At 38.1% G+C, this 12,920-nt stretch overlaps 1 protein-coding gene across 2 annotated transcripts in view; it reads right to left on the bottom strand.

Annotated features, from left to right (window-relative positions):
- Nucleotides 1-3,921, bottom strand: part of angpt2b (angiopoietin 2b) — a 45,184-nt gene extending 41,263 nt beyond the window's left edge. Inside the window, exons 1-2 of one of the 2 annotated variants that reach the window (XM_077196129.1) lie at nt 3,834-3,921; nt 3,078-3,749 (exon numbers count right to left, since the gene is read on the bottom strand). In XM_077196129.1, the coding sequence (XP_077052244.1) occupies nt 3,078-3,359 (282 nt within the window). In that variant the 5' untranslated portion in view covers nt 3,360-3,749; nt 3,834-3,921. The remainder of the gene's footprint in view (nt 1-3,077; nt 3,750-3,833) is intronic. The other variant, XM_077196130.1, reaches the window with a different exon arrangement.
- Nucleotides 3,922-12,920: the final 8,999 nt, after the last annotated feature.

The raw sequence follows: 12,920 nt of genomic DNA on the forward strand, positions 1-12,920 counted from the left end.
GGTGTGTGATACAAATACACCGTCTCATGTGTGGCCTCTGGCCGGAAAGTCTAGTAATGCATATGCAAAGCAGAACGTGTGTGGTGTTGAAAACCCAGTACAATCCACTCAGCAGCGGGCCAGAGTTCAACGCTCTCCAATGCTCAGGAAGCTGCTGCTTCTCAATGCACTCAATGACCGGAGAGGGAGTGAAATAATAATTTATACAACATTTGGCCTGCTGGTGAAAGCGTGCATATAGGCATGTCAAGATGGTCTGTCTGGACCGCTATTTCTGAGATATATTAGTCGCTTTACCTTTTTTTTTATATACCTCCTACTGTCAGACAAATGCATCTTGTGCCAGATGTAGGGCCTGTAAAATATGAAAGTGAGCCGACTCATGAGTGATTTTGACCCTTTTTCTAATCCTTTGGCATGCAGGAGCATTTCTGGGGAGCACGTACGATACTAAGCCCCCTCTGTGTCCATACTGTATTTATGGAGCGATTCAATGTGAGGCCTGAATAAGGAGGCAAACTTTCTAGTTGGCCCATAGTCTGGGTCACAAATAGAGCAGGCCAAAGCCTGGCTTGGACATGTAGCTATGTGATTTTTTTTTTTTTTCTTTAGCAAAGGACAAGGCATATATTGCTGTTCAGAGGACCTAAATTACAGAATCTGCGGTGATGTGACAAGTAATGACCTTCTGATTGAAACATAGTGCAAATGGCACAGAGATAAACTGTCTCAAAACACACCGTTTATTTGAATTACTGTGGGAAATGACAGTGCCATAATGTTATCAGACTTTAAATGACCTTCACAAAAACAACATTATCTCAACCATCCACACAATAATCTGCAGGTTTTTAACTGTTGATATCTGTGAAAAGATATCAAAAGAGCAATATCCATTTTAAACAGAATGTTTTGGAGATAAGCCTGAATTATGTTGGTCAGAAACACACAGTAATAATGTTTGTCAGAGAACCTAAAAATGACATAGGTTAAACGGATTGGTCCCACTTTATATTAAGTGGCTTTAAGTACTATGTACTTACATTGAAATTAATAATTTGATACAATGGATGTATTGTGTACATACATTTTTTTACATTGTACTTATATTTTGAAAATACCTGCATGTAATTACCGCTGTAATAAATGTATGTAATTACATTTGTAATAACACTGTTGACCCTTCCTTTACACCTTAACCCACCCTTAAAGATACCCATACCACCACACCTGTCTCTAACCTTACCCGCATCACACCTCAAAAGCAGAAAAAAGTGTTTTAAAATACAACATGCACACAATAAGTACATTGTTCTTATGTTTCGATGTAAGTACATAGTACTTAAAGCGACTTAAAGGGATAGTTCACCCAAAAATGAAAATTCTGTCAGTATTTACTCACTCAGGGTGAGTAAATACTGAACTATTTTTGGGTGAACTATCCCTTTAATATAAAGTGGGACCAATGGGGTCATCAAAGTCAGAATATTACTTAACATGACAAGATTATTTTCTATCTATGCTTTATATAAAAGGGACAACTCAGTTGATAAATGTAAATGTAGTACAGTATCAACCTGTCTACAATCGATTACATCAACGAAAGTTATTTTTAAAGGGGTAAAACAGATACACTTCTACTTTTTACAGTGCAGAATCAATGCTGATATTTTATGTTAGAGCTTTTGAAAATAGGACAGAGAGAAGTGGTTCTGGCCCTTAATGGAGGAAGAATCCTTGTCTTTTTGGTTTTAAAATAGTTTGAGATACTGACAAACTCCACCAGCCTTAAAGGATCTACAGACTCAGGAAATATTACTTAAACATGTTCAGGATTTACCTCTCTCTTGGTCTCCTTCCCAAATTCAATAACCTTGTGAGGATAATGTGTAATGCAGATTGGGACACATCTATAGTGCACAAACATAAATAGAGTGCATAAACTTGTCCAATGTAAAATCTGGATCTTGAAGCAAAACCACTTGAGAACATCAAGTGGCAACCCAACAAAGTATCAAAATGATTTATCATACAAAAGTTAACAAAATCCCCTTACAATCAAACACTGAAATATATTAATATTTCCATGAACTCCACAATAATCCATGACGTAGTCTGAAGTTACAGGACAAATATGTACAACTTGATTTCTAAATGTCTAAATTCCGATGCCCGGCCGCCTATAATTAACCATACAAACACATTGTGGTCGACAGAAACCATGTTGGTCTGGGTTGTATTTACCTTCACAGCTCTGTTCATGGTTTTCCAGGAAGTCACACAACCTGTTAGCATCTGACAAATTCGGCTATAGTTTTTACCAAGATGAATTTATTTTTAATTAGTTTTTGTTGTTAATTGAAAAAATTAAAATTCTGCACTTTAGTTTCTAGATCCCTTTGCAACAGAAGAATGTACAACATTTTGCAGCACAATACCATAGAGTTTGATTGGATGCACATCCTTTGTTCTCAACAATAAAAATAGTGTTTTCTCTCTTTTAAAACAAAAGTCTATTTCAATCATGACAACTCTCAGAAAAGATTTAAACAGCATTAGTTGACCGATCAAATGTACATAGGTTTAGTTTTGGCGGATTAGATCTGCTACGCTGCTGCTGCATGAGTAAAGTCTACTCCCGAAAGATGTACATAAATACAGTGAAAAGAATGCGAGCTGCTGCAAGGAAAGTAGGGATAACCCCCCAACAGATCGAGGCAGGTGGTGCTAGGGAAGGTGGGGCAAGGAAAATTCCCATGGAGCGCTGCACTGAGTTGAGCCAGTTCGAGACGGAAATAAATAGGTTACATAGATAAAGCAAACAGATAGGTCAAGCAGTTGGCTTTAAGAGAACCGATCAGCTGCTCGGAACAGCGATTGACTGAGTTATGACCGAGCTATATATTTATTATGCCAACTTATCTTGTTATTTATGTAACGTTTTAGCATTTAGCACATTTTTCCTGCATTCCCTGATCAGGATGAACCTACAACCCAATTTGAGAACCACTGGTGCTATAAAAAATGAAGAAGAAACAGACAGAATGAGGTTTAGGTGGATTAAGCTAGTTCACTACCTTCTGCAGCCACTGTGTATTGTTCTCTGTTGCACTCTCTAGGGTCTCCAGCTTCCTTTCCTGCCAGGTGGTTTCAGCGTGAGGCGACTCCGGGGCCGAAGGTGAGTCCCGCTGGAGGGAGTTAGTCACCTGGAAGCCCCCCGCAGGCCGGCACTGCTCCACCTCTGGAAGGATAAAAGTGTAGTGGCAGGGGCCATCCTGCACCTGGTGCTGCCGTCTTTCCGAGCCAATCGCCACAACCACTGCCGCTGTCAGGTAACACAGACACGGCAGCCAGCCCATCCCAGGAAAATGCTGACGGTAGGAAAGATATAATCCAAGGACGGATGAAATTTGGGCACTCTTCTGGAAGCAGGTCGGATGAGAGCGCTTCGCCGGGATTGTCACTTGTCCAAACTTTTCTGAAGTTCTCTGAGTTCTCTGCTTCTTTCTTTTTTCCTTTTTCTTTGCTTGATGGATCAATGTAGAGATCTCCTTCTACAACAGCACACTTGTAGAAATGCAGTAAACTTAAAAGCAACACTATCCAGACGAAAGCCTGGAGAGGAGAGATCGTTTCCTATTCCTCGCTCACTTTACACTCAGGAAAGCTCAGAACCAGAAACATCTTCTCTGTTTATTTACCCTCTGAATCGTTTTTCAGTTTCCTGCTCTCTCTCTCTCTCTCTCTCTCTCTCTCTCTCTCTCTCTCTCTCTCTCTCTCTCTCTCTCTCTCTCTCTCTCTCTCTCTCTCTCTCTCTCTCTCTCTCTCTCTACAATCACGTTGCGACTGTCTGGGGTTGGAAGCTTTGAGTTTGGGAACTTCTGAACTCAGTGCCAGAGCTTTTTAAGGACTGAGTCTAACATCCCTTTTTTTGACACATAATCACTCACCCCCTCCTTTATTCTCGCTCTCTCGCCGTCTCTTGCATACTCCCCCCTTCTCTGTCTCAACATTTTGAGATGGAAGCTGCAAAAATGCCCACAGCATTCACCACAAAAAACCCAAACAGAGAACATTCACTTTTCATTAACCCCCTCCTCCTCTCATGTTCTACCCCCTGCCATCTCTCCCTCATAGCAATGGTTTATGAATCCACACCTGCACTGCTGAACATGGTGATGTGAGACATCATCAAGAGTAAAAATTAGATTTTTGGGAGGTTTGGAGGATATAATCCAATGATAATTCTGGAGCTGCTTTATGGGACCACGCTGTGATTTTGAAAATACAGATATACAGTGAGATCAAAAAGTCTGAGATCAAAGTCTGAGAAAATTTGGGATTATTATATTTTTTTCTTTTATATAATAAATTATTAATATACTCTGTACAGTTATTATAGAAATAGTATAAATATATATTAGGAAAAAAATGCATTTAAAAAAGCAATTAAAGTAAATATAAATACGTTATGACTGATGTTTAAAAAAAATGTATTTACTGCTATTTATTTAAGGTATTTTATTTTAAAATTTAAATAGTTAACATTTTAGTTTTTTTTCACTAAATCTGGAATTCAACTTTTCACTGATATTGTTATGCTGAATATCATTTGAAATAAATAAATAAAAATCTACTGTTAAATTTATAGTAAAAGAACATCAGCTGTGGCTTCCAGAAATTCACCGTTAAAAATAGAATGATAATGTTTTAGTAATTACGAATTGGCATTTTGGTGTCTGTATAAATTACACCTTATAACCTCATTTTAATTTAATTATATAACGTTAATATGCTAATGTTAATATGACACATAAACAGGGTGAGAACTAGACATGATCACATGAGGGCAAGGAATCACATGGAACACAAAATGGAACCATGGGTCCTTCTCAATATCCCTCCTCGTTTCCTCGCTCCTCCGTCCTCCATCCTATGACCCGGAAACCGATCGAGCGCAGCCATCTCGAAGGACATCTCAATTCCCTAATTGCTTCGCAAGGAGGCGAGGATCGAGGATTGAGGAGGCTTCCTGAGGAGTTGTAAGCGAGGATACAGGGGTACTCGGGACTCACATCGGTCACAATCATTTGCTGTTTAAATAAACCACACATCTCACATATTTTAACAGGGTATCTTGCTTTATTATTATTATGAATTATGAATTTCTTAAATAGCCAAACTAAAACAACATCAGGGGAGATCCTTTGAGCGCTGCTGATGATGCTGTGAAGTGACGCTCGTGTGATCAAGTCTTCCAATGTATAAAAAGAGCTTTCATTCGATTCCTCCGTCCTCATTTTCTTTCCTTGAAGCCTTCCCTCGCATCCTACAGGGGGTGGAGCTGAGACGCAAGGAAAGGAAGCCAGGAAAGGAAGCGAGGATGCACAAATAAGAATTGAGAAGCATCCCATGACTGTGAGAATTATAGAAAAATAAAAGACATGAAAACACAATCTTGAAACGAAACCACAAAACAGACATGACAATGCTGATCTACTTGAACTACCAAAATCAGATTTTTAGAGGAAATGTAACACAAAACACTTATGTACTGACTACATACAAAAAAGGGAAGTAACAAAAGTATTTGTATAAAATATAAATCATATCTGATGTGTCAAACATGGATTTCTGGGAATGCCCTTTTACTGTTTTTCACCATCAATTATACAATAAATCATAGTTTTTACTTATAAAAAAACATACAAGTCACAACATTTTACAATTCAATTATTATGTGATGATAAAAATTTTTTTTTTTTTTTACAGTAAAAGTTACATTTCTCACCATGTAAGGATCTCAAACTGGGTAAAGCTTGAAGACTCATAAAAAGAAAGGTTCTTTGTTGGCATTGCTGGTTTTATGAAGAACCTTTAATATGGAACCTTTTCCATGTACAAAGGGTTCTTTACTCTGGAAAAAGGTTCTTTAGATTATAAAACGTTCTTCACTCTAAAAAAATAAAAATGCTTCTTTTATTAATTGTTTACTGAAAGTTTTTTTTGAGAAACAAAAATGGTTCTTCTATGGCATCACTTCAACCAAACCCTTTTTGATCCTTTATTTTTAAGAGTGAATATGCGTAGTGAAACAAACTGCATCTCCACTGCATATGGAAAGGAACTGATTGACAAAGAATCTGCAAGTTATTATTATTTCTTTTAATCAAATCTGGAGCCTCCAGACTCAATTTAACCCCATTCACATAGTGTACAATGTAGACTTTGTGCGATCTATTAAAGTCATCCTTTACATCCATTTCTAGTTCCCACTGACAACAGCTTGGTGTTTTAGACTGCGTACCATCAACTGGTATGAATAGCACTTAAATCTTCCTCTCTCCTTTCATTTGCTTTTGCCAGACACAGGACAAAATCTAACATCCCATTCAATCCCATTCACTTAAACTGTTTCTTTTTACACTTTTGCATGCCATAATTCATAAATGGTTTACACTAAATGGAAAGTTAGTAGCTATAAAAATCCTGTGGGTATATAATGGGATTAAGTTGCCAACACAAACAGAAATTAATTGTCTATACATGTCTCTTCTTCGACAAGAGCTTGTCTCCCTCCCTCTCCTTATCTTCTTTTACGTCGGTACCAACACATTGGGGTTCATTTGTCTTGCTAAATTCTTTAGCGCAGCAGCTAAATAAGAACAGTCTGCTGGTAATGATGTGATGCCTCATGGATCAGGGTGTTCTAAAGAGTGTGTGGGCGATGTTTTGCAACTCTCTGGATGCCTTGATTGTCGCAGTGTCCATCATAGAAAGTGATCAAAGTATGCATAGCGGTGTGAGGGGGTATGCAAGGTCACAGCAAAAGCTAAAAGCTGTGATGAATAGTGCAGATGTGTGCGGAGAAACTTCAGAATATGATATGGTTTGTTTAGGTTCAATAGTTCATCGTAACAGAACATACCACTCATTTTCCAACTCCGACTGGTGAAAATAGTCTTGTTTCATCATTTCCAAACTCACTTTCACACTGCGAACCATGTGCTGATGTTTTGCTTGAGTAAAAACGAAGTGATTATCACAACATGAACACAGTAGTGATTGATATTAAAAAATAAAAGAACAAAGACTACATTTTCAATTGAAATTCCAAAAAAAAAGAATGAAAGTAATCATGAAGATTGTTTTTAATATAAGAAAAAACACTCAAATTACGGTTAAGATTCAAAGACATTATATTATTGTGGATTACAACATTGTGTACAACATTAAATTCACATATAAAGCCTAACAATTACATTATATCAAGATTCAATGCTTGAATTCCTTATTACAGAACTTACAGATCAGAGTGTGATTTTCTTTTTATTATTGAAAATGTTTTTTTACAATGAATCACCCTAAATTAATGTGTTAAATGTAAAGGCCTAATACTAATAATGTAATATTTAAATAATAATATAATGATAATAATAATAATTATTATTATTATTTAAAGCTGCAGTCCGTAACTTTTGGCGCTCTCTCTGTTTATGTCTATGACGAGTCATGCAGGTACTGGGCTACTCCGCCGTGGTACGACCCGTACCAGTCTAAAATAGTCAGAATATGAACACTTATTATAGGCATGTTATTTTACTTCCTGAACAAGTGCGCACCCGAGTCTAAGTTACTGTTATATTCACATGAATTGCGTCACAGTTTCAGTGCAACCGAACTCAGACCACATAATACAGGTAGTTAAATTCAGTTATTCAGTTAAATTTACATTAATTTGTATAGCATTTTTCACAAAACATATTGTTTCAAAGCAGCTTTACAGCAAATGCATGTTTCTCCATTACAATTTAGAGTAATCTGTTATCAGATGTGACTGTGTCCATGTAATAAGTGGTTAAAGTGGGATTTGGTAGGTGGGGGAACCCTCAAATTTTGTGTAGGTGCAACAGGGAAAAATGACTCACATATTGTGTATCGTGGTAGCAATACCTTTTGGGACAAGAGTGTCACTGTGGCACCACATATCACAATACTTATTTACTTGATATTTTAATGGTTTTATTTTGGTCCATCAACACTGATATGATGACGATACTATGTTAAAATTGCTGAACACTGGGCCAAAAATTGAGCCCTGGCATTGTAGCCACATCAGCCCACATTACCCCCCACCCCCCACAGCCATGTGCATTTAAATGTGAGGTAGTTAGGGGGGTTCGGGGGAAATGTTGATTTCTCTGACCTACATATGTGCATTTTAAGACTTTTGAAGGCCAAAAAATGGATAAAAAATAGCTTTAAAACCATGTCAGTTTGCATTAGATTATTTGTCAATACCTGCTCTCTCATCTTAATCATTCTTTTTCTCTCAGTCTCCTTATCCTGCCGTATTTCTTCCCCTCCTAAAGCTGAACTTTGACTGAGTCCTTTCATTTTCGTCTGTGTCAAGGAAGAAAGTAAACATAGGGTCAACTGATGAATTTTATGAATCATTTTCTTAGATAAGTTAATTTACTCAAGGCTACCAGATCAGCATTGCCAATAGGAACGTTCTACAAGCTTTGGTATTTGAAAAGTAATTTTAAATAAGTAAGGGTTAATGCCCGACGAGGTGTCCATTGTCAGGTTTTAATGGACGACGGCGAGGCGTGAACCGGCCGACGCGCAGCGGAGGACGGTTGCCTCCGCCGAAGTCCATTAAGACCTGACAATGGACACCTCGGAGGGCATTAACCCTCCACCTCGGAGGGCATTAACCCGCTTATACCATGGTCACTTGCCAAATAAAACATTTTTAAAAAATTAGTTTATATTTTAATTAGGCTAAATCTAGTTTTTACAAATAATAACTTGCCTGACGGTTTATTTAGCAACCGGAGATATTTATAGTCCGCTCAGCTTGTAGAACCCTTCAGGTTCAAAAATGCATTTTTTACTCATGAAACACAAAGGTAGGCATAGTTATTTTTTTATTACACATAAAACAATTAATCAAACAACAATAAAACAAACAAAAACAATTAGTTCTGCGCTCCAGCGATTTGCGCTTATAGAGGGCAATAAATTAATCAGATCAAAGAGAGGGTCATTTGCCTACATGCTAGCTTTTTTATTTACAATTAATTTCAACGTTTCCATTTATAGTGCAATTTGAAAAAGTCGGCCAGTCAGACATAGGGGCCTTTGAAGGAGGATCCACAAAAGCTGGGTACTGCCCATGATGGGCACTTGATGCAGACAGTACGTTGCTCCAGCTTCGTCTCTCACGGACTGACGGAGCCCAGTATGCCCGCAGACTCCTCTCGCATCGATGGCCTGTCACCGACATTATTTGACGGCTCTCCAGTCCAGCATCGGAGAGTCGACCTACAGTGGTGCTTCGGAGGCTGTGGTTAGTGTAGACCTTCGAAAGACCCACCACCTATGATAATACGATGATGATAATAGTTATAATTATAATAAAAGTAGGTCTACTAGGCCTAATAATACATTTATATTGACATAAATTGTAAATACATCTTCGCTGATCTTTTTCATCATGTTCCCGAGGTAGTGGATACCCATCGGCTCCCGGCTGTTCCACACTTCGGAAGCGGATGTCACGGTGCGCTTCGGATGGTGGTAGAAGCTTTTGCGTCAGATGGACATTTGGACACATAGGACGTGAAACTTTTTACCGGACACAGCGGATCCCCGGGTCTGGCAAACATAAAACCGCGGAAGTTTTCCTTATCTGGGTCATTCGGATCGTTGTGGTTTTTGGTGTGCGGATTGTAAGCCAGGGTGACAAACTCAACCCCATCCTCGTCTCTCTGGACTTTAAAAGACTGCATGGAGAGCTCCCGGTTGCCCTCCCTGCCACGCCGAGCCAAACACAGCTGGATGTCAAACCAGACTTTTCTGACCAGGCCAAGGGGCGTATCGGGAGACAGTACAGGTGAATTCTTTATGATTTCAAGATCAGACTCAGAAATACGTGGATGGTGAACGCTGGTATCTTTACCGCTTCTTCTGTAACGCTTAATTATTGCTTTAAACACAGCATTACAGGTCATGAATCTGATGTCAGTTATAATATTGAATTCCCTTATATGGCGGTTGATACCGGCTCTCAGGCTCCTTAGGCTTGAAACGCTGTACTCTCCTCCTGCCTTGGTTGTCTGGACAGCTGCGTAAAACTCCCGCAGGGTCTCATTCAGAGCAGCAGCGGTGTAATTTTCAAAGCTGGAGTCCATTTCTTTTTGAACAATAAAGTCTCTGAGTGTATTTACTGCCCATTTCGTATTTTTTTTCGTGTTGATCTCATCTTTTTCGTCTTCTTTTTGAGTCAATTCTCCCGGTGTTATCTCTTTGTGTCGTTTCTCCGTTTTATTTACATTTTTTCTTTCTTCAGTAGCATCCCAGTCGTCAAAGTTGTCATATTCTCCATAAATGTTAAAAGAAATAATGAAGTCGCTCATTGTTGTATTAGTAGGCTGGCTATGTAATATCTAACTAACGTTAGACGTTTGTTTTGATAGAGCAAATTGTTAATTATACTTTGACTGCATGTTGCTATGGTTACTCACAGCTGTTGTAGGCAGCGCATTTATTTATTAATTTTGAATGGTAAACAGGCAGTTTCACCAGAACTACTTTACTAGGTGTCCTCTATCACTTTTTAACGGACACCCTGCAGCCAATCAGAATCGAGTATTCAACCAGACCATGGTATAATACAAATTATAGGCTACGTTTAACGTAGTTAGTGGAATTGGCAGACGTTCCGTTAGGCATGCGTTGTGGAAACGCGTCAAAGCATTCTCAGGTATAAATATGCAGCATTAATGCACGGTGATTTTGAACGAATATTTAATTTCGATAATGGTTACATAATATTAAAACTAATCCTGCTATTGATATCTTTGTAAGATATCTTTGTAAAACAATGTCCTGCGAAATGTCGAACATTAAACTAACTTTACCGCGCTCAACCACCGTGAGTGCATTTCACGCATTTATAATAACTCGCGTTCAGCGGGGAGGAAGGGAGGTTGATCTTGGGACCAGCGAGATTCGTTGAGAATAATGAATCTATTTATTTGATAATTTATCTGAGGTGCCGGAACGGAACGTTTTGTCAGAAATGTACAGTTCTGTAGCAGTTCTGTAATACAATTCATGTAGTTAGCCAACATCATGTATTAATTTAGGCAAAAACAACAAGATCATTAAAGCAATTATTACAATGGTCATCATGATTACAAAATGTAGAAGTGTTTTTGCTCCCGGGTCCGCATGACAGCTTTCACATCACCATTATTTCATACAAATCATGCTCTGTTTTGAACTTATTTGCCAGTTTGAAAGGCCCATAACAGTCTTTGCTCATCATAAGTAAAAGGGCAGAATATCTTGATGAGCAGAGACAGAGGAGAATTGCAAGTACTTAGAACCAGCCATGTTAGAACATTGGCGTTGGTCTACTTCAAAGGGCTTATATTTTAATAACCTCCCCAACCATTCTAAATCAGTCAAACTAGTCCTTTTGCGACATGAGACACAAGCCGGCCTCTCCATTAGGGCAGAAAGAGCTTGCCTTCATTCTTGGGCCTGTCAAAATGCATGAGTGAGGACAGCTCTGTTATTTCAGCATGGAGAAAAAAAACAAGCCTTCAGGGCAATATCAATCGTCATATAATGTCTCTTTCAGTGGACTTGTCATTCTATACGAGCAGCAAACCAAACCAGCTCTCACAACATGAAAAGACGACAGAAAACAGTCCCTTTAACAAGAACAGATCATTATAAGCCACTATCCCCATTGTTGTATAAAATCTGTTCAGCATTCCTAAACCTGCATGACTTACTTTCTTCAGTGGAACACAATATAATTTTGAAAAAAAAAAGACAATTGAACAAAAAAATTAAATTGGATGGTGACCAGGGTTCATCAAGATACAAAAAAGCACAAAGCATTATGAAGTCATTTTTATAGCTTTAAAAGACTAAAATACATGTTGATATTTTCTGATATTCTTGCTTGACATCGTTGCAACATTAATTTTCAATGGAAAAGAGCAGCTTGGACATTCTGCTTTAAATAACTTGATTTTGGACATTCTGCTTTAAATAACTTGATTTTTGTGTACCACATAGGGTTGTAATGGTACACGTATTTGTATTTACATTTTGGATACAGGTCTTCCGGTTTGGTACATATTTGTACCGAAAGAATAGTGTTGTTTTGATCACTACACAAGCGTAACTTCTCTGTGTATGGAACATAATAGAGTTATTCCCATAGGATGTGAAAACATTGTTTATATCGATATAGTGTGTGTCTGTTAAGTCCACAAACCATTGGGTGTCTCATTTGTCATTTTAGGTTTTAGGCCCCATTTGCGGCCGATATGTGCCCTTGATGCACACTTTTGAGTCTCTGCAGCTGACATCTACCCGACAGTCAAAGCTGCATTATGTCACGAAAGTGTGGATTTGGATGAAGACCGCAAGTGTTTAGCAAGCCATTTTGGACATGGCCATACTCTGATGTTCAACACATCCAAAAAATAACAAAGGACACAGAGTATGTGATTCAAGTTGTCCTAAACATGAGACATGCTTTATATGAAGCGCTTCAAACTAAATCATAAACCTACATGGCTTGCCCTGCTGTCAGTTGCATGTGTTGTTTAATGCATTTTAGATGTGTTTAATAATCTTTAATAAGTCAAATAATGGGAGCTCAATAATTCTAACCTTTTCTAAAATATTTTGCTAGAATATTTTACATCCAGAAGTCTAAGCAATTCAAATCTCTTTCACCAATTACAACAGCACAATAAATGTTGCAGATATACTGACAGACTTTTTTTTTAATTTAAAGACAGATATAGTTTGTTCAGTTAAAAGAAAACACACCGAACTGTGACTTCAAAACTGAGGTACGTTCCAAACCGCCATTTCTGTAAAAT

This window comes from Siphateles boraxobius, unplaced genomic scaffold (genome assembly GCF_051911475.1).
Source record: "Siphateles boraxobius isolate OS27281-9 unplaced genomic scaffold, OSU_SipBor_1 35, whole genome shotgun sequence".
Taxonomy (NCBI): domain Eukaryota; kingdom Metazoa; phylum Chordata; class Actinopteri; order Cypriniformes; family Leuciscidae; genus Siphateles; species Siphateles boraxobius.